The sequence below is a fragment of the Stegodyphus dumicola genome, chromosome 7 (genome assembly GCF_044657685.1).
Source record: "Stegodyphus dumicola isolate Sdum_Otavi_A_Nest chromosome 7, ASM4465768v1".
Classification (NCBI taxonomy): Eukaryota; Metazoa; Arthropoda; class Arachnida; order Araneae; family Eresidae; genus Stegodyphus; species Stegodyphus dumicola.
The window spans coordinates 83,991,885-84,013,686 of record NC_140774.1 but is presented as its reverse complement, the minus strand read 5'-3'; the positions used below and the strand labels follow the sequence as shown (position 1 = coordinate 84,013,686).

Below are 21,802 nucleotides of genomic sequence, written 5' to 3'. Positions count from 1 at the left end.
CATCAATAAAATTCCGAGTTCCATACTCAAGGACCCCATTCTGGATATGTATTTCTGGGGTATTTATAGGATTCCTTGCCAGTGTGGTTTAATTTACATTGGCCAAACTAAGAGAGCCTTAAAATTTCGCGTCAAGGAACATGACGCATATGTTAGAAAAAAGAAAACACAGAAGTTCTTCTGTTGCCCAACATTGTTGGTCCGAAAATCACACTTTCAATTTTTCTGCTGCCAAAATTATTCAAAAAACATCTTCCATTGGAGAACTGAATTTTCTAAAGGCATTTCACATTCAAAAAAATCTTTCTGTTCTAGTTAACGATCCTAATTCCAATTCATCTTTGCCTTTGGCCTTTAAAGAAATTATGTTTTAGTTCTGGTTTCATCAACAGATGGCGCCACTAGCTTATTTTCTGTCCAGGCTTTCTTATCTGATCTGATCGCGCTTTTGCAGCTGACGATGGTGGTTCGGTAAAACCATTGAAACTAGTCCTGTGAAAATTTGACAATATAACGCTGATTTTTGTTGTTTGACTTCTGAATTAGTATTTGTTCAAAGTGTTATTGTGTCTTAATTAGCTTTATTATCTCTGGACTGAATTAGGTCCTGTCAAATATTCATCTCTAAATCTTTTTCTGAGATCTTGTCTTAATTTCTGTTGATATCTATATCTCTTAGTGATATTGACTTCATCTATATGGTCCAAGACCGGAACTTCCACTGTTCTTATATCCTGAATGAACATTGAGGGTGTTAAAGGCATTAAATTTTCAGGATCTTCAGACAAATACTTTAACAGTCTTGCGTTGATTACAGCTTCCGTATCACCGAGAATGGTACACAACTCCTTATATCTCAAGCAGCTCTTCCTAATATTCTTCTCAAAATTTTCTTAACCATCTGAATAATACGTCCCCCTCCCGCCACCACGCAGCTGTGGGGAGATTGAACTTCCACGTAATCTTCAAAATAGAACATTCTTGCATAATTTTGTTCTAATCGAGTGAAAGAAAGAGGTTGTTAGTCCCGAAAAAGTTTGTACCATTGTCACTATACATAGTTTTTGGTCATAAAGAGGTCCAGATAAGTCTACTCCAGTTACTTCAAAAACCAGAGCGTCTTGGACCCTATCTTCAGGCAGTGGGGATGGAACTGTTCCGATTTTTTTTTGCATTATATCTTTTGCATCAAATGCATTTTGCGATTACCTTTTGAACTGTTTTGTGTCCTCTTGAAATCCTAAAGTGTTGATGAATATCCGTCAAAACAATTTGAATTCCAGCATGTGAAAGTACTGTATGTCTTTCGAAAACTAACTTTTCTACAATTTGATGAACAGAAGGTAAAAGTATGGGACACACGAAATAATCTGTATCATCTCTTTGGTGGATTTTTGTCTTCAGTCTCATTAAACCTTCTTTATAAGTGAAAATGCAAAGAGTTTTTACTTTGATTTTGTAGATTTGTTTTGGAAAGATTCTTTTTGAATAATTAATAAAAGCCTTTTCTCAGCTGCTCTTATTTCCTGAACAGATAATTCTTCCTTCAGTTGTGATCAGAATTTCTAGAATTATGAAAGAATCACAGAATCCAAGTTATAAGCCAAATGATTCTTGAATATTTAGAAAAACGACGCAAGTACCATTTTTCGTTACGAGCAATTGCTAAGGTAGTTATTCCCTTTTTTCTTTCTTTAGAAAAGTCTTCCATATTTAATTTAATTTCAGAGAAGGGCCAATTTTCTTCAGGCTGTTTAAACCACGGTGGACCCTCCCACCATCTGGATCTGAGCAAAACTCCAGCGGAACATCCTATGGATGGGAGATCAGCCGGATTGTTGCTTCCTGAAATATGCTTCCATTGTTCCTTAAATGTTAAATTTCTTATCTCCTTCACTCGATTATTTACAAATGTTCCCCAGTTATCTTCATGCTTGATTCAGAACATAACGGTAGAGTAGTCAGTCCAACATGTATTTGATATTCCCTTTAAATCCATCGCTTTTTTTACTGTTGCAGTGAGATGAGCTCCAATCAAGCATGCTAACAATTTTAATCAAGGCATCATTATCTTTGTTAAAGGAGCCACTCTACTTTTAGCTTCAATCAAATGAACTTTTACCCCTTTCTCACATTCGCTTTGTAGAAACACGATTGCGCTATAGGCAGACCTGCTCGCATCACAAAAAGTATGAAAACTCAATTTTTCTTCCAGGACATTGCTCTGGACATATCTTGGAATTTTGATCTCTGTCAACAGATGTAAATCTTCAAGCCATTTATTGAACTCCAGGCGAATATCTTCTGGACAGGTTTCATCCCGACCAATCTTCAAGTTCCAGGTACTCTGTATTAACAGTTTCAAATGAATCATTACTAGACACAGAATTCCTATAGGATGGAAGATACCGTGAATTGTCGAAAGAATATATCTTCTAGTAATGGGTTTTTGCTTGAAATCAATTTTTTCAAGCTCACAAAACAGAACATCTTTAGTTTCATCTAATAATAATCCAAGAATAGGGACAAGTTTTTTTTTTTTTTTTTGACATTCTTCACCTGTTAGATTGGAATGTTCCCAACCTCTTACATCGAAACAACCTGTAGCCAGAATCTGTTTTGCTTCAAAAATGAATTTCTTAAGTTCACTTTGACTAGTTACCAAAATTATGCAGTTATCCACACAGAATGCATTTCTCAGCTTTTCTACGGTTTCAGGAAAATGGCTTTAATTTTGTCCCAAATGGTAATTTAGAATGGCAGCTAGCAAGAAAGGGCTGCTTGTAAGTCCAAACACCACTCGTCGGTAATGATAATTTTTTTTGTTTTCTTTCCTTATAATCTTCCCAGCATATGAATCTAAGAAAATCTTGGTCTTCTTTGGACACAGATATCTGTAAAAATGCCTTTTTTACATCTGAATCTACACCAATTTCTTTCTGACGAATCTCATAAGTAATGGAGGAATTTTTTTGATAAGATTTGGTCCTGTTTCTAGACATTCATTAGGCAAAAGTGAGTTGTTACTTTTACACGAAGCATCAAATACAGGGCGTACCTTCGTAGTTGAATTTCCCTTAAAAATACCTCTATGAGACAAATAATGACAAAGATTTCCCAATTCACTATCTGATACTTTTTCGATGATGGTTTCCTGTAATCATTCCTTAAATACAGCTTCATAGTCATCATATTTTCCTTCATTAAGAAGTTTCTGAGTAGTAGTTATGCATCTTTTTTCAGTTATATCTTTGTTTTCACTTAATGTCTCGTATGTCTCTAACCAAGGTAGTTTGATGAACTAATGGCCATTTTCATCTCTCTGAACATTTTTTCGAAAATGCTGAAGAATGGACTGTTCTGTTTCTATTTAGTTCTTGTTTCAGTAGGATCCTTTATACCTATAGTATCTAGTTTCCACACATCAGCCACAAAAGAATTTTTAATCAGTAAAAATGTCACTAAGTGGGATGAAGTTTCGTCAAATCTTTCTTCCGATATGTTTCCCATGATACCCATCCTAAATAAGTTTCACATGCAATCAAATTGGATTTCAATGTACATATTCTTCCTGTAAGTATATTACCACAATAATCTGTACCTATTAACAGATCAATATCAGGACAACCTTCTCCATAGTCAGTGAGTCAAATTTTATCTTAACTTTTCCTTATAAAGGTATCTTCTCAACCGAGGAATGTTGCCACAAATGATTTGCTGATCCAGAACCTTTATGTTACACGAGAAGTCCCCTTCCAAAGATATCAGATTAACGTCATAAACATAATGCTCCCTTTTCTCAATTGTAATTACCCCCCCCCCAAATTGACAGTGAAAATTCTCTTTTCCGTAGGCTTCAAACCTAGTTTCTTAGCTGTTTCTTTAAGAATGTTGTGAGCCAGTGTCAATGAGTACACATACTTGTAGCTCTTTCCCTTTAGTCTTCAGTTTCACTTGTAATGTTTGAAGCAATATTTCATCAGAAGTGATTAAGTTAGATGAACTAACATCAGACGACAACGTCTTCTCAAGTTCCTGTATGTCACCTTTCATCTTATTTCCAGGGAGTTCTGGGTGCATCAAAATCGAATGTTTTTTACTGCAAAGAACACATTTAATGTTGGACTTGCAAAATTTAGAACGATGTCCAATTTTTAAACAGACAAAACAGGCCTTTTTGTTTTTTAAAATTTCTTGTTTTTCTTGAAACTTGCGTTTACGTGCAGAAAAGCAATCTTTACTTTCATGCAATTTGTCACAAAATATACAAACATTTTTTTCTTTTATTCTCTGTTGTTCCTTCAAACAAATCTGCTGCCATTGGTGGATTACTAGAAACAGAACGCTGTATTTTTCCTTCTGAAATTTGTGTTCTTTACTAACAAATCCATTTGCTAAATGAATACATTTCCCCCTTTAACTTCAACTTTCAGGAACAATAATAAATTCCTTAATTTCTCCCCATAAGCAATTTCTTCAGAAGAATCGAATTTGGTGTTAACTATACGGTTTCTTAACCAAACTCTAAAAATGTCTTCTGGAATACACAATTCTACAAGAGGGAAAAGAATAGCTGAATATGTATTGGATGTTAAGCCTATGGACTCATTTGCTCTTAGATGTGATTCTAATTTATCATATAATTTCAATGTGTCTAATTTTCTTTTTTCTTTGGTAACATTTTTTACAACAAGATTTAAAAGTTCACATATATAAAATTCAATTAGTAACTCCTTGCCAAATCTTGATTTTAAACATGCAATAGCTTTATCATAATTTTCACATGTTGGTGGGTAACTATAGACAATATTGCGGGCTCTAGAGCCTTCAGTCATACATTGAATTAAATATTGAAATTTATCTTCTTCTGCAATATTTTCTTCGTCATGCATTCTTTTGAATTGGCTACAAAAGGAAAGCCAATCTTTGATTTCACCGTAAAATTTCAAAAGTTTGATCTCCAGTAACTTAAACTTACATTTTTGAACGGGCGAAGAATCAAAAGAACTTTCGGTTGTAGAAAATCTATTTAAATACATTTTTATGTTTACTTCCACCTTTACGAAATTTTCATTATATTCTTCTATTATCGCGTACTTGTTCTGATACTTTTTATTACCATTATCTTCTAATAATAAAGAGCTTATTTCCCGATCTATTTCAGTTAGCTGACAATAAATTCTACGTAAATTAGCAAAGTTAGATCTAATGCTCTCTTCTTTAACATTATCTGCCTTTAATAAAATTCAAACCATTAAAACACATTGTGAAGTTAGCTCTTATAGGAGAGCGTTTTTTAAAAAGCAATTCCATTTTCAGAATAATAGGTAATTCAAAATAACATACCTTTAATATCGCATCCGGGTCACTATGTTACGAAACTCTACCTGAATTTTGTTCATTCAGTCGATACTCCATTAAAAGAAAAGAGAAATTTATAATTAAGTAATATGGGCAATCCACCCAATTAATTCACTATAAACAAAATCATGGTGCATTTTTTTTTTATTCCAAAACAGAAAAAAGATACAATGTTGCCAAACCGTAAAATTTAACCTTTTAAGAAATTACATTTATACAACTGCTGAGTTGCTCGCGACACATGCCTTTTGATTCATTTTACTGAGAAGTGCTTTTCTTCTGGCTATTCTGCCATAAAAGTTACATTTTCTTAACATATTTCTAACAATTTATGCATTATTAGACTTGCTAAATATATGTTGTGCTTCTGAAAGTAATTTGAATGCACTGGTTTCAGGATTATAAGTAACATTTCTAATTATCAACTTTTTTTCACATTCAGCAAATCTGCTTGGATGCATTGTTTAAGGTTCTGACATAAAAGTTAAATTTTCTTAACATATTTCTGCATTACTAGACTTGCTGATATTTCTGAAAAGAATTTGAATGCACTGGTTTTAAGATTATAAGTAATATTTCTAATGATCCATTTTTGGGGGAATGCCTTGTTTGTGATTTGTTTTCAAACAAATTTTATGTTACGGTATTTCCAAATTATATTAAAATTTATCTAAAATTTAATACTAAATTTTATCTAAAATTATCTAAAATTTAATACTTCAGCTTTATCTAAAATTTAATTTATCTAAAATAAATTTATCTAAAATTTAATACTTTTTTCTAAAATTTAATACTTCAGCTATTTTCTTCTCAAATTCTTCCCAATTTCCAAAATTTAAAATTTGTTCATATCAAAAGAAATCCAAGAGTTTTTTCAACGCGTATTAAAAAAGTAGTTTCTCAACTTCAGACAAGTTATTTAAAATATCCTATTTATTTATAAGTGTTATTGAAAATTATTCTTTATAACAGATTTAGCATAGACAAAGAAAACAATATTATTTAGTTTTGGAAAAAACAGCTGAACTTTTATTGTTAAATATTTTTTAAGATAGTTTCCTATGCAGCAGTACTTTTTTTTAGTCCCTCTATTCTTAATGCTTTACACATGTGCAGTAGACACTTTTTCTTAATAAAGTATATGGAAAGTCTTGATTCTTAATTTCACTTTGAGACTAAATAAAAAAACCTTCATATTGAAGAAAACAATCATCTATTAGCATAAATCAATGTGCTCAATAATTTGGCTCCATTGCCACCCTTTTATTTGGCATACATCTCAAACTGAACCATTCTTCTAAAGTTTATCACTGATTTTACACCTACTGAATAACTTATAAACCTGATGATAACCTGCCAAATCCTTTTTTATTATTTTCTACTTTAATTACAACATGACTATCAACTCATGGCAGCTTGAGAAATGATTTATGCAGCAATGTATATATATACAGTCAAAAGTCGTTAATTCGGACACCCATAATCCGGAATGATCTATAATCCGGACCTCAAAGCTACAACCTTTCTGCGCATGCGTCTGGTTGACGCATGCGCGTAAGACCTTTACCGCTGCGAATTTGCGTGTGCGCGTGTGCAAAATACGTTTATGAATGCGCGTTTAATGTATAACGGATGGGATAAGCTAAGCTAAAATTATCTAATTATCTATTTCAGTTAATGTTGCAGATTGCGTTGTTCCTTAATCTTCGAATTGGATCCGGATTATTATTTTTTGCAGACTGTTAGAGCAGTTTTATAAAAGTAAGCTTGAACTTTCGATTATGTCAAATAGAATTTTGGATATATATTTACTAATATGTAAAGGATATACAAAGCGAAAGTATCTTTCGGAGCCCATTACACAAAAAGTGGAATTGCTGCAAAAAATGGATAAAGGCATATATTTTGTTTATCTAAACTTTAACGCTTGTTTATCTAAACTTTAACGTTTGTTTATCTTTAACGCGGTGGCGGCGGCTTGCAATGAATTCACTATCCTTATCTTAAGGGCAGATGTTTTTATTTTATTTGGCTTATAATTGCTTACTCAATGTAGTATTTCATCTCGATGTACTCCATCTTTGATATGATTTAAATCAAATGCCTCGTCATTATAATTCGCTTCCGATAGCGAAGAAAGTGACAGAGGTTATTGAAAACGAAAAAATTTCGATTGACAAATTAGTCGGTATTCTCGACACAGCAATTATAGGACGTGAACAGCGGAACTTTGTAACTGAACAAGAAATTATGTCTGTTTATAGAATTAAAGAGAATGTATTATCACATAAAAAACGAATCAACTCAAACAACTTACATTGAAAGAAATGTTTAATAAAGTAAACAAATAAATATTAAGCTTTTTTTTTTGTAAATTTTGATACCCTTTAGATCATAATTGTTCTTTATTTCGTAAATTACGGTTTTATATTTTTAATTTTATAATTTCTGCATGCCATTTTACCATATTTAAACTGATGATCTATAATCCGGAATCGCCGAAGTCCCGACGAGTCCGGATTAACGACTTCTGACTGTACTCTCTCTCTCTCTCTCTATATATGAATATATATACTGTCTATTAAACAATGTTATTAAAATATATCTATGTATATATATATTAGTAACTGATTACAAATGATATCATGATTTGGAGACAATTACAGACTTCAGCCAACTGCATTGTGAAGTGATGAGTGCATTGATGATGAGAAATTTCTTTCCATATGCAAAAAACAGATTTTGTAAATGATATTCATAAGCCAAAAGATTACATTAGCTGCTGTTTGAAGCAATTTCATTTAGATTTACATAACCTGAAATGTTTTTTTAAGTCATGACATTTATTAAGATTAAATAGACTGAACACCATGTCACTGCTTAATAAATTAATATATAAAATATATCCAATTAAAATAATATATATATATATATATATATATATATATATATATATGTATGTATGTAAGATAAAAAAAATATGAAAGCAAACTTCTAAATTTATTTTGCTATAACCTCTTTTATTTAATTTGGGGACTTCATCTCTCTGTCTTAGAAATAGCACCGTAAGTCTAAACTGCATCATTCAAAGTAATCATGCAGTCTTACATAACGCTTAATGCAGATGTCTCTAGCCCAATCAAAATAATTGCAAACCAAAACTAACTCGAACTGAAAATTTCGACTCCCTCCCCTCATCTTCTGCATTACTACTTTGACATTCTTCCCTTTCCCCTTGTGCTTTCTTCATACCCAGACACTTTGCTGCAATGATCGCTTATATTACAATAGCATACAAATTGCTCTGGAAATAGGCATGACTGGAGTGCCAAGTGAATTGTGGCCACAAAAGTGAATTTAAATTAATATGGAATTTAATCTGTCTCGACGGTCCTCTTCAATATGGATGTATGATCATCCTTTATAACTATTACGCATCGACACTGTTCCATCTTTTCCTCGCATTTATTTCACAAACATACACACACACGCACAAAACCTTTGTTAAATATAAATACTGCCTTCAATACATGATAAACAAATATATCAATGGTTCTCAACCTGTTTTTGCTTCAGCACCCCTTTCATCATCGTTAGAATCCCCCCTTTTAATAAAAACCTAAAGAAACATCTACTTAGATTATTTTTTTTAAAGCCACAGCAGGAAAGAGGTGGAGTCAAGCTGATCACATTCCCCTCCTGGTTCAGAACTTGATATATAAATTCAAAAATAGTTTAAAGAGTGTCTAAGTATAAGCATTTTTTCTTAATCAAAACACTTTTTAAAAGCAGTTTTCTTTCATTTGCCTATTTTTAAAATTAAATTTTGTGTAAATTTTCACAAAGTTATAACTGCTTTACATAATGAAAATATATATACATATTTTGTTAAAGTATTCATTTCTTCAGTGTCAGAATTTTAACATTTACAAAAGCTGTTGATCAATTTATGATTTTCCTAAATACGAGTTTAAGTTTTAACATATATGCAAATGTAAATTTCACATAATGAATTCAAAAAAGTTAAAATGAAACTGATTTAGTCATAGAATAACTAATACATTGTTAGCAAAGTTTTAGAACACTCACAATCAAATTCAATAGATATCAAATGAATATCAATACAACATATGAGAAAAGAATTTAAACAAATAATTACTTCTTCCATCATCTCCCATAATCTACCAGGGGTAGCAACAATTATATCTGGACTTTTTTTTAATATTCTCCTTTGTTTTTCAGGAGCCAATCCACCAACTACAGATGCTACCTTACAAATAAAGAAGAAAACATATATGGAAGATGTTCAAATAAGATGGTTATAGGCTTTATTTCCTTAAATATTAATCTTAGCTACATAATATCTACCTACCTACCAGCCAGAGTCAAAAAAAAAAAAAAAAAAAAAAAACGCATGCACGCACACACATATAAAAGAAAAAAGGAAAAAAGAGAAGGGGGATCTTTTATATTATTTGTGCAAAGTAAAATGTTGTTACAGTATAAAGCATTTTATATTAATTAACCAATTTTGATGATTTAAACCTATATTATAACTTCTCCTTTTTCCACACAAGTATTTGAGTCGTGAGTTTGAAGGTTTTAGATATAGACAATACTCACTGCAGTTTATGTTCTATCACCCAACTCTGACAATGAATATTCTGGCTTTAACCATTCTGTTAGCTGATGTTAATGATGTCCTATCAAAATACTCAGCCTGGGCAAATTTGCATAGTTTCTGACTACAATACCTTAAATTTTCAACTCTGTTTTTTAAAATACCTGCATGTGGTGGTAATTTACTTTTATGCAGAAGTTTTACTTTCTGTTCATTTTAAGTTTGAATATAAAAAGGTTATTTAAACATAATTAGGACTTTGTAATAATATTTTAGACAGAGTGATGCTTGTCAGGATTTGATTTGAAGGATTTGAAGACTTTGATTTAATGTTTCAGAATTAGATGCTTTAATAAGTTGGAAAAAAAAATATTATAACCATATGTACCGTTTAACCAATGAAATTATTTCTCTCTCACACATTCACACACCTACACACATATAAATGCACTCAAACTACCTTTTGGCAAAGGAAGATGCTGTTCATTGTGGATTTTTTGCTTTGTCGTGGGCCAATAAATTTTACGACATATTGCGAGATATATTGCATATTACATTAGTGCCTAGCGACTACCACCTGTTCCTGCACTTGAAGAAGCATCACGCTAGAATGAGAAAAAAAAAAAAAAAAAAAACCTGTTGCAATAGGTGCCAAATTGAGAGGAAGATTTCTATAGAGAAGGGATTCAAAAAACTGGTTGCACGATATGATAAGTGCCTTAATATTAGTGGAAATTATGTGGAAAAATACACCGAGACAAATTCTCTCATATAAAAATAAAATTGGCAGAAAATTCCACTTGTTTCTTTTTTATTTCCAGATGGTACTTATTTTAAAAATATGCCTTGTATATTCCAACATAAGTATTCATGATAGAAATGTCAATAACATATAATTACAGATTTTAATTTTAATAACAGAATATGTTAAGTTTAATCTTATGTAAAATATCTTAAAAATAAATTATGAACTTAGTCTTATAAATATCAATTTACAAATTAAATCAATAAAAACAGATGCATTATAAACATTTTAACCAAAATTAATTATGCCTCCATGTAAAAACTTTTTCAAGAAACTAATAAACCAAACTTCGCATATAATTTTAATTCTATTAATTATAATACTGATTAATATAATGGTGATTTAAATATGCAGGTGATATGTTTTTATTAGACTGAAACAATGCACTTTCATCTTTTGGTATTAAATTTATGAACTAAATATTGGCATTTTTAATGGAATTATGACTTTTCTATTAAAAGCACTTTTTACAGCTGCCTTTAATCAACTTTTTAATTATTTATAAGTTATAATGAATGATTTTCTGACAACTTACGGAAAACTTCAATTTAATAAAAAAGTATGTAAAAAATACACTACATTTTTAATCATATTACTTTAAATATTTGACAATTTTTAATAAAAATTTATCTTTTTATTAATTATTAGTATTATTACTATTATTTTTAAGCCTAAGACATCCTACTAATAAAAGTTTGAAAGGATAAGCTCTTGCCTGGGCAAAATATAAATGATAATCATAAAAAAAGTGAAAAAATAGCATTAACTATTTTTATAAGAGCAAAAGTTATGAAAATACAAGTATATTGACGGTCTCAAAAATAACACTAACAGCAATGACAGGATTTTTTAAATACACTAACTTTCAGCTGCATATTTTATTCAAGTGCAGAACCAGAATATGTATTTCTTAAACTAATTGTTCTTTACAAACTAGAAAATCTATATGTATTAAAAAGCTTTACTTTAATATTGGTGTACTTGCAGATAGCTTGTAAATGTTTCTTAATTTGAATAGCTAGCTCTCTTGTTGGAGTTAGCACTAAACAATGCAAAGCATGGGACTCAGAATCAGCTTCACACTAGAAATTAGAAAAAAATTCTAAATAAAAATATCGCCATATGATATCTGAATCAGAGTAATACACAGAAAATACTATACTTGCATTTTTTGCATTTTCTTTAAAAGATAAAATACCACTCACAACAGGTATACCAAAAGCCAGCGTTTTGCCACTTCCCTAAAACATGTTAGGTTAAATTATTAATAAAAAAATCAAATATATACAGATACCTAAAAACTAAAAAAATAGATTCTTATTAAAAAATAATGGCTTTTCCTACAGTATTCAAAATTATTTAATACAGTCAAAACCTGTTAAAATTAACTTCAAGGGTTGAGTTTGGTTCATTACATGTTATCTGATAAGAAAAATGGATTATTTGACAAAAACAAATAAAAAGTGAATAATAAATAAAATAAAAAATGTAATAATACTAAAAAATATTCCATCTAACAAAAGAAGTGAATAATTTAAAAAAACATACAACAGTTTAAATATAATTATTATTATAATACACTGTTATGATATTTGTTGGTTATTCCTTTTTAGTTTCACTATTTGTTAATAATTTTACATAAGAAATTACTTATCACTATAACAGTTCTGATCCTTTCCTCAAATTACACATTAATTATTTTATGTGTAAATAATTAATAAATAATTACTTTATCTGTAAAAGTACAAAAACACTAAAGTGTATACGAGCCAGTTTTCATTAGAAAGTCCTCCACGAAGGCATCCTCCCCTTAGGCAGATAGCCCTCGAGGCTTTGCCATAATCACACACACACACACACAAAAAAAAAAGAACACTAAAAATAAATAATGAAAAATATTGACAAATTTTCTTTAACTTTTATTTCACTTATGAGTACAAAAATTTCTGCTGGTGTGATTCAGATTGCAGGAAATGTTATCCATATTTTTACCTAAAAAAAAAAATCGGTTTTATAAAATGTGTGACTAATTAATTCCTTCCACTTAATTATTACCTTCCACTGAGTATTTGCTTTCCATGTGATATGTTTCTGCAATATTTTCATCAGCATCAGAAGAATTTTGACATCAAAATTTCTAATTTTAATTTTGCCATAATATTTTCATTACTAGGATCTTCATAATCTACAATCATGCGATGATAATGCAATGATCATGTGATGAGAATGCCAATCGAAAAAATGCCGTAGCACATTCTGAAAATATTGAAATGCACCCCCCTAATACTTAGATGATAGGCAAATCCTCACTTTTATTTCTTTTTTCAGTATCTTTTGTTAGTCCACCAGCATACAAAAAACAATTTCAAATGGTTGGTTCCGTAACAAGTTGCCAAAAATTTTCTAGTGCTGGCATTCCACAAAGTTGTGTAATAATCGACATAATTAAAATAAAATAAAAATATAAACTTTTCTAAAAATGTTTAAAATGAATTACTTCCCCTAATACTTTATGCTCCTTATCACACCTTGATCCACAGGTTCCAGTAATGAAAATGCATTCTAACGCAAGAAATTATTTATAATCCATTCTAAATTTCCATCATCTGTAAGTTGTTAATCAAGAGTAGAATATCTGATGCTTTCCGGTCAAAAGTTTTTTTAATTCCACTTTTGTAATTCTTCTTCAAGCAATTTTGATGTCATCCATGCCTTATAATTAGCTTTACAGAAAACAAGAAAGGTTTTTCAATTTTTTTAAGCACCTTCACTTTTGAAATTTTCTGGTCACCAAAAGCAAATGATACTCAATGCAATTCATAAAAGAATACATATGAACTGAGATTCACACTTTAGAACATCTTTTACTACTGCATCTTTGGTCTTTAAATATTAATGTTTGGTTTGACATTACTTAACAGAATTGATTAGGTTTACTAATGTTGAAAATATTTTTTTCTTATCAACCTTTAAATACTTTTCCCCAATTTCTCAACATCTATTCTGAATCACTATTTATTCCTCTAAAAATTTTTCTTGAAAAAATGTTGTTCCACTTCTTAAACCTATCGAACAAGACATTTAAGTACAAAAAGATAGTCTTTTCAAAGTTTCTGAGAAGTTTATAGAAGGCCTCTGTTTGAAATATTTGTTTAGATATTGGCAGATTATGGCTTCTTTAAATGGCGAAATATTTCAATCATTTTTCTTTATGCTCATTTCTCAACTTTTCTCAAATCCAACTTTTTTCCCATGAGCAAAATTTATTGGATCATGAGCAGAATTTATTGGATCATTAATATTATGGAATATGAATTCTAACATCCTAAATATGGACGATTTTTAGAAATAGAAATATTTCATTAAAAAAATATGAAAAATACAAGAAAAGTATCAAAGAAGATATTCACACAAACTATATCTGATTTTAATATCTCTGGGGGTTCACCACTCCAGTATAGAACAGAGTTTCTTAAACTGTGGCTCGTGACTCCAATTGGGGTTGTGGGACCTGCAGCATGGGGTAGCCAAAAATTTTAGCAATTTTGATATATCTTTAACTTATAATACTTTTACAATTATCAAATATTTTTACACAATGCATCTAAAAATAGATAAAGATAGGCAATACAGACAAAGAAAAAAAAAAAAAAAAATTTGGATGTATTTTTTAATAATAGAAACGTTTATTTTACTTGCTCTGCATGTGATGCTGTCAGTTCCTCAAAAGCCATGCTTATGAAAGATCAGAGTGTTTTGGCAACTTGTGCATTGGGTTGTCTTTGACTTCAGTATTGCATTCAGCCGTCTTGCCAGTGTCAGAATGTCAGCTGTTCTATGCGGATTGTTTTCACATGTTTGAGTGTCCCTTCACTTAGAATATATATATGGTGCTACTGTACCAATAAAACAAGTATTCTGTCGCTTTTGCCATCGTTGTTTCATCAGCAAGTACATAACTTATTTTTATTACACTTTACTACATACACAGACAAGTTACAGTTATTATCTATTTTAAACAAGTCCCCCCTTGTTTTCTCAATAATTATTATTATTGAATATTTTTACAAATCGTGGTTAAGTGGTTGAATTTAGGTAAACGAAATAAAAAATTTAAAAAAAAAAAAATACTGAAAACAATGAAAAGTCATCTCCTGTATCTTGCATGGGTGCACTTAAATACCAAGAAAATGAAAATATGATGAATCCAATTTGGAATTTGCTTTTAAGTCTTGTAATTATGATGCAATTGAATGCTGAATTTGTGAAGTTTTGGCTACAGAAAGCATGAAATCTGCCATATTAAAGCAACATCTAAATACAAAGTATACTGCACACTGCAAAAAAACTAAAGAATATTTTGAATGACTTTTGAAATCATCAAATCAGCAAAAATGTGGCTTTGAGAACTTTGTTACTGTGAATGAAAAGCATTTACTTACTTTGTCTTATGAAGCATCCTACTTAATTGCGAAAAATAAAAAGGCCTATTTAATTGGAGATAATCTAATATTACCAGCTACAGTTTAGATGTCCAAAACAGTTCATGGCAAAAAAATCTGTAAAACTCCATTATCCAACTGTGATGACCACGCATGCGCAGTTTAGCTGAACGGCATGCAACTTCTCTCTCTCATGTTACTTATGGTAGAAGAGAAGAGACGAACAAAGTGACAAAAGTAGTAACAAAAGCAACCCGCTGTATGCCAGCGTAATGATAAACATGGTTCTATTTCTATTTTTGTGTTAATTATTTGTTTTGTTTGTGTGTTAATAAAGTGTGCGCCGTTAAATGTCTGCCATATGTAATGCCCACATTATGTTCATGTCTACATTAAGCTGGAAATATATATATATCCAGAAGCAATGCAGAAGAATATATGATACCAGCAAAACTGTTTCAAAATGAATTTCAGAAATTAATAAAGATCTATATACGCAGCTATAACTAGACTCAGAATGAGTCCTAAGTTTGCAATCCAGTTGGATGAATCAACTGATATTACCAACTTGGCTCAATTTTAAGTACAGCAGAAGTCCAGAAATCTACAATGCTTGGGACCAGAGGTTGTGTGGATTTTAGGATTTCAGGACAGAAAAGCTAAATCATAATATTCAGACTCAAAGTGCAAAATAAATAAGACATATTAGATACATTTAATTAAATTATTATATGCATTATTACAATAATATACATATACATTATTACATTAATTTATTATATGCATTAAATTATTATCATTATTATAATATATATATATACCTCTTATATTATTCATTTATATTAGTGATAACAAGGATATTTAAAAGTACTAAGGACATAAAAATAATGGATTTTAATAAAGCATAAAATATTTCATTTTTTTACATGTTTCAAACATTTTTTATGCTAGAGGTTTGTTTTAAAACTTTAAAGTGCTCCAGAGTAAGTTTTTTTTTTTGGCAAATTATAGAGTCATAATTTCTTGCTCTGTGACACAGCTCTGTTGTTTAAAAAATTTTAGGTATTTTTCAGCATGTTCCGAACCCTCATTAAAAGATATTTTTTCACTTCTATCAAATTCACAATCTGCGGTGTCAGAATAGTTTCCTTGCCATGACGAGTTCAAAACAGAGCCAATGATTTCATCATCAGTCATCTGATATACCAGTGTTGGCTCATCTGAAACATCACAGATTCAACGATACCTTCTTGAAAAGCCTCCTCATTTATTCTTTTTTTCGAATATAAAAGCAATTCTCTTGCTTTAACCCTTGCTTGGTTGACCTGACACTCAAATCAGATAATTCACTGTCATCACTCTCAATTTCAATAAACAGAGAAGATGGACATACATTACACCAGACATTTACTAATGTTGTTTGGAAAACAGAATTCCATGATATTGCTAACAAATAAATGCAGTCTTTGATGGTGAATTTTTTTTACAATCACAAGGTGAAATAGAATAGTCACTTAAAAGAACTTTTATTCAGAAGCTCTGATTTATTTCTTACCTTGATACAGATTGGAGGGGGAAAATTTTTTACCAAGATGTCAATAACTTGGTTTTTCTTGCGCTGGTATTTTCGTTATGAGTCATGATTATTCGGTAAGTATTTTTTCTTTATTTTAGATATTTTGTTCTCCATGTTGCAGTTTCCAGAACATATAAATTGAATGTTTATATTTTGAGAGGCAACACGGATTTCAGGAATTAGCGGATTTTCGGTGTTTGACTGTATACGCTAGATATATTTATTACAGATGTATTCATGAGGAATTTTTTTGTCGCTCTTTGGATGGGTACACAAGAGGAGAGGACATTTTTGTAAAAGTTAATGAATTTTTCATAGAAGAAAGTTTGCAATGGAAAAATTGTGTTAGCATTTGCACAGATGGTGCTAAAGAGATGGTTGGTGAAAAAATTCAGATTTCTAGCCAAAGTTGAGGAAAGTGGCAACGAATATATAACATTTACTCATTGCATGATAAACTGAAAGGTGCATGACACATTGGAGGCCAAAAAAAAAAAAAAAATATCAACAGAATTAGATGTGCTTCGAGATAGTGTTAAAGTGGTCAACTTCATTAAAAGGCATTTGTTTCCAAATCTTTGTAAAGACATGGAATCTGAATACAAATGCTTACTATTACATGGAGATAAGGTGGCTTTGGAGAAGCCACAGTCTAAAAAAGTTATTAAAATTAAAAGATGAAATTCTTCTCTTTCTAACTGAACAAAAATATGATTTTGCAAATTTATTCCAGAATAAGTTGTGGGTACAAAATCTATGTTATTTGAGTGACACATTTGAAAAACTAAATGAATTAAATTTTTCACTTCAAGGAAACTGTTGCAACATATTCATTTCAAATAAAAAATTGATGCTTTTGTTAAGATAATTACCATGGTGGAAAAGGGTTTGCTAGAAATGTTTGTCGCAATAAGTGAATTTTTAAGTGAAAATGATGAAACAGATCTTCAAAAAGATGAGTTGTTTTAAAAGTGATAAACGAACATCTTCAGTGTTTTGAGAAAAGCTTTGAGAAGTATTTTCCTTCAAATTTTAATGCCAAAGAACTAATATGGATTGTGACATCATTCAGAATTAATGTGGTAAATATTACTCATTTACCATTAAAATCACAAGAACTTGCTGAGTTATCAAACGATTGGGAGTTGAAAATTGATTTTAATATAAAGTCCTTAGAATTTTGGCTAGGAGTCAAAAGAATTTCCAACAATTTCTGAAACTGCCATGAACTTTTATTTTTTTCTATGACATATTTGTGTGATGACATTCTCGTCTTTAACCACCACAAAATCAAAGTGCCAATCAAATGTAAAGAATATTGATGAAGTGCTTAATCAAGTGTCAACTGTTTTGTCAAGATTTGGTAATATAATTAAAAATAAACAGGCACACCTTTCCCATTGATACTTATACTGTATTTCATGGACTGTAAGACTCACTTTTTTCTTCAAAATTCAGATGCGCTTTATACTTGAAATTAATATAAAAATATCAGTGTTTGATTTAAAATTCCCACCAGTCTTAAAAATGACCATATATTCAATGCTGTGGGAAACCCATCTCTATCTGACAACACTGTCTCCCTCCTGCCCTGCCATCACAAACCCAGAACATTGTCTAGCCTATGATGCGTCATTGAAGTCTACAAAGCCAGTGAACTTGAATTGAAAGTGATCTGTGTTACTGCTGACAGTACGATACTTTTGTTAGTAGCTTTTGTTAGTCACAATAGGAAAAAATAAAAGATATTCATATGATGATAAACTCAGAATTCTTTTTCTTTAGTTTGGCTTTACAATCTAATAATAAAAATGGTAAAAATGTTATTTAAAAAAATTGCTTAAAATTAAGGTGTGTCTTATAGTCCATAAAATATGGTAATCGTCGCATATGCGATGTTATAAGTAAGTGGGTTTTCTCAGTAGTGACCTTTCAAGTGGCTACACTTAATGAACATTTTATAGTTAAGACTATAGTTAATGTTTGAATTTACCCAAGTAATTGAATTTACTTTTATTATTGTATTATATTTTTAAGTTTGCTACTTAATTAAAATTTTCACATTGTTCTACGTCTTAAAATTAAAAACAACTGCAATAGTATATTACAGTACAAGTGAAGAAACTGACAGTGTCACTCACACATTGTGTGCAATGCTTTGTTACACATTTGTGCAATGCTTATGGGGTCCCCATATCAATAAGTTTAATCCTCCAAGCATTACGGGTTTAGCCCTGAAATTTCAGTTCCTCAAAATGTCATGAATAAGTGGTATTTTCTTGATTGGGGCTTTTCACTGAACTCTTGACAGGGGCTTTTCACTGAACATTATTAATGAAGCAGTAAAAAATTCTCATCTCAACACACTAAAAGGCACATTCTTGTTTTAGGAGATTATAAAAATTCTGTTGTCATTCCCTTCTTTCTATCAATTAGCTATAAAGTAGCACATATTTTGCAGAAATTTAACTCTCGGGTTGTTTATTCTCCCATCAATAAAATTCCGAGTTCCATACTCAAGGACCCCATTCTGGATATGTATTTCTGGGGTATTTATAGGATTCCTTGCCAGTGTGGTTTAATTTACATTGGCCAAACTAAGAGAGCCTTAAAATTTCGCGTCAAGGAACATGACGCATATGTTAGAAAAAAGAAAACACAGTTCTTCTGTTGCCCAACATTGTTGGTCCGAAAATCACACTTTCAATTTTTCTGCTACCAAAATTATTCAAAAAACATCTTCCATTGGAGAACTGGATTTTCTAGAGGCATTTCACATTCATAAAAATCTTTCTGTTCTAGTTAACGATCCTAATTCCAATCCAAATTTGCCTTCGGCTTTTAGAGAAATTATGTTTTAGTTCTGGTTTCGCCAACAGATGGCGCCACTTGCTTATTCTTGTCCAGGCTTTCTTATCTTATCTAAACATTATTTCCTATCTTGTTCATTTGCGGTTTTGCAGCTGAAGATGATGGTTCGGTAAAACCATCGAAACAAGTCCCGTGAAAATTTTGTAAATTAATGCTGATTTTTGTTGTTTGACTTCTGAATTAGTATTTATTCGGCGTGTTATTGTGTCTTAATACATTGATATATTTCTAAATCTGGTACTGATAGCTGAACAGACCCATGAAGCGTTATGCATCATTAGGGGTGGCATATTCTAGTTAAATGCCGAACTAATGTTTAATTTTAGTGCTATATGGCATCCTACTAAAACAAAGTATCAAATATTCCAAAGAAATATAACACATAACTATATTAAGATTTTATAAAGTTGTTTATTCGTATCTAAGAAAATGAAAACATTGAATTCTGCTTTTATTTCATAGAAACATGAACAGGTATATAAGATCTCGAACCGCTTTTAATTATGATTCAATCATTAAATCTTAAAAACTTTATTCGATTTTACTCATGTATTTTTTAAAAATCTACATGTAATTAGTCCAAATTTTACTGAAATATGAGCTACTATTCTTTTAAATGATAGTGTCCTTCATTTCATCACTTACACAGAAAAGTCAGGAGGTCTCAAAAACAAGTCTTTTTACTATTAAATAATTGTTGATGAAATCTAAAGTGCACAGAATTAGGGTTGGTTTTTTATAAATTTCTTGAACTAAAAATTTCTTTCACAAATTATTAAGTGATTTCTACACGCACGAGATAACGTTCAACAAAAATATCTTTAATCCTTGAAATTAAAAGTATTACTAAAATAATTTTATAATTTACAGGATTGGATTGGATTATGATGAAGCACATGAGATCTCTCTGCATAGCTGGAGGATGTTTTAAAGGAAATTAGCTTATGTTTATTTAGCTGCCCAGACAGTACAGTGGTTATGGAAACCTACTGTGATACTGAAGAGCCTTGGTTCAAATCCTGGAGAAGACATAGTCTGTCCCATCAAAGGAGGTAATGGTGGCCTATCTTTTAGGTGCTTCAACAGTAAAGTGGCCACCACTTCCAGCCTTAGCACTGGTTGAGCTTAAGTCAGCTATGTGCCATCCAAGGGAGGGCAAGCTCATATTTATGTTACTCATAACAAGGTATATTATTTCAGAGAAATTTATAAATTCAAATTCTTCTAAAATGTACACTTTCCATGTTAAACATTAATAGCACTTAACTATTTAATATCAAGCTAATTAAGGTATCCGACCTCATTCGGGTACCATTTTTAAAAAAATGATTTTAACTATAAACATATTAATTTGAAGATAAGCATATTAATTAATGAAAACAGCTTAAAAACATAAGGCTGAGTAGTTTTAATTTTGAAAAATAATGAAAAAAAGGATAATTTTTCCTTAAATTTTGCCTTTACAGCAACAACCACGATGAAAAATTTATATATAAATATGCAGTTTTTTAAATTTGTATTTATTTGTATGCAATGAAGCAAAATAATTAAGAAATATTCATATTGAGATATGTCAAAATGTATAGTATTTATTGTATATTTTCCTATTGTTGCATCCAAAATTTAAAAATAAAAAGTAACAATTCAACTTCTCATTAATATTTCTAAAATCTTCCACTTCAGAGCATGCATCAGATTATATGAAACATGTATAGAAAGCATCATTTAATTTTATCGATAAAATTTTGAGTTATGGCTGTTACTATTGGCAATATTTACAGCAAAAACATTTTTCAGAAAACAAGTTTAAAGTTTTCATACAACAATGTCTTAGTGAAAGAATCATCTCTGATAATTAAAATTCGCCTGCTTTGTAACTGACACCTTATTTTTCCTTCACACACTTTGCACTTTTTCTTTCGAACAAAGCATAAATTTTTATTTGGGTTTTTGTAAAACTTGTGGAATGCCGCCAAGAATCATGATTTTGCACTTTATCAAGTTTTCGAGTTCCCTGCTCAGTGTGAAATTCAGGATACATACCTAACCTTGAAAATGCTTCAAGCAAACCTATAAATCCATCATTAAATAACACAACACTTAAATAACACAATACAATTGCTCCA

At 30.6% G+C, this 21,802-nt stretch overlaps 1 protein-coding gene across 6 annotated transcripts in view; it reads right to left on the bottom strand.

The window, feature by feature from the left end:
• The window catches only part of LOC118191564 (ATP-dependent RNA helicase DDX24), a 133,488-nt gene that overhangs the window by 65,123 nt on the left and 46,563 nt on the right, over nucleotides 1-21,802 (bottom strand). For 4 of the 6 annotated variants that reach the window (XM_085820541.1, XM_085820539.1, XM_085820540.1 and 1 more), the window contains 3 exons: nucleotides 11,954-12,028; nucleotides 11,753-11,869; nucleotides 9,521-9,631 (listed from right to left, as the gene is read on the bottom strand). In XM_085820541.1, coding sequence (XP_085676667.1) covers nucleotides 9,521-9,631; nucleotides 11,753-11,869; nucleotides 11,954-12,028 — 303 coding nt within the window. The remainder of the gene's footprint in view (nucleotides 1-9,520; nucleotides 9,632-11,752; nucleotides 11,870-11,953; nucleotides 12,029-21,802) is intronic. The other 2 variants (XM_085820542.1, XM_085820543.1) reach the window with 2 other exon arrangements.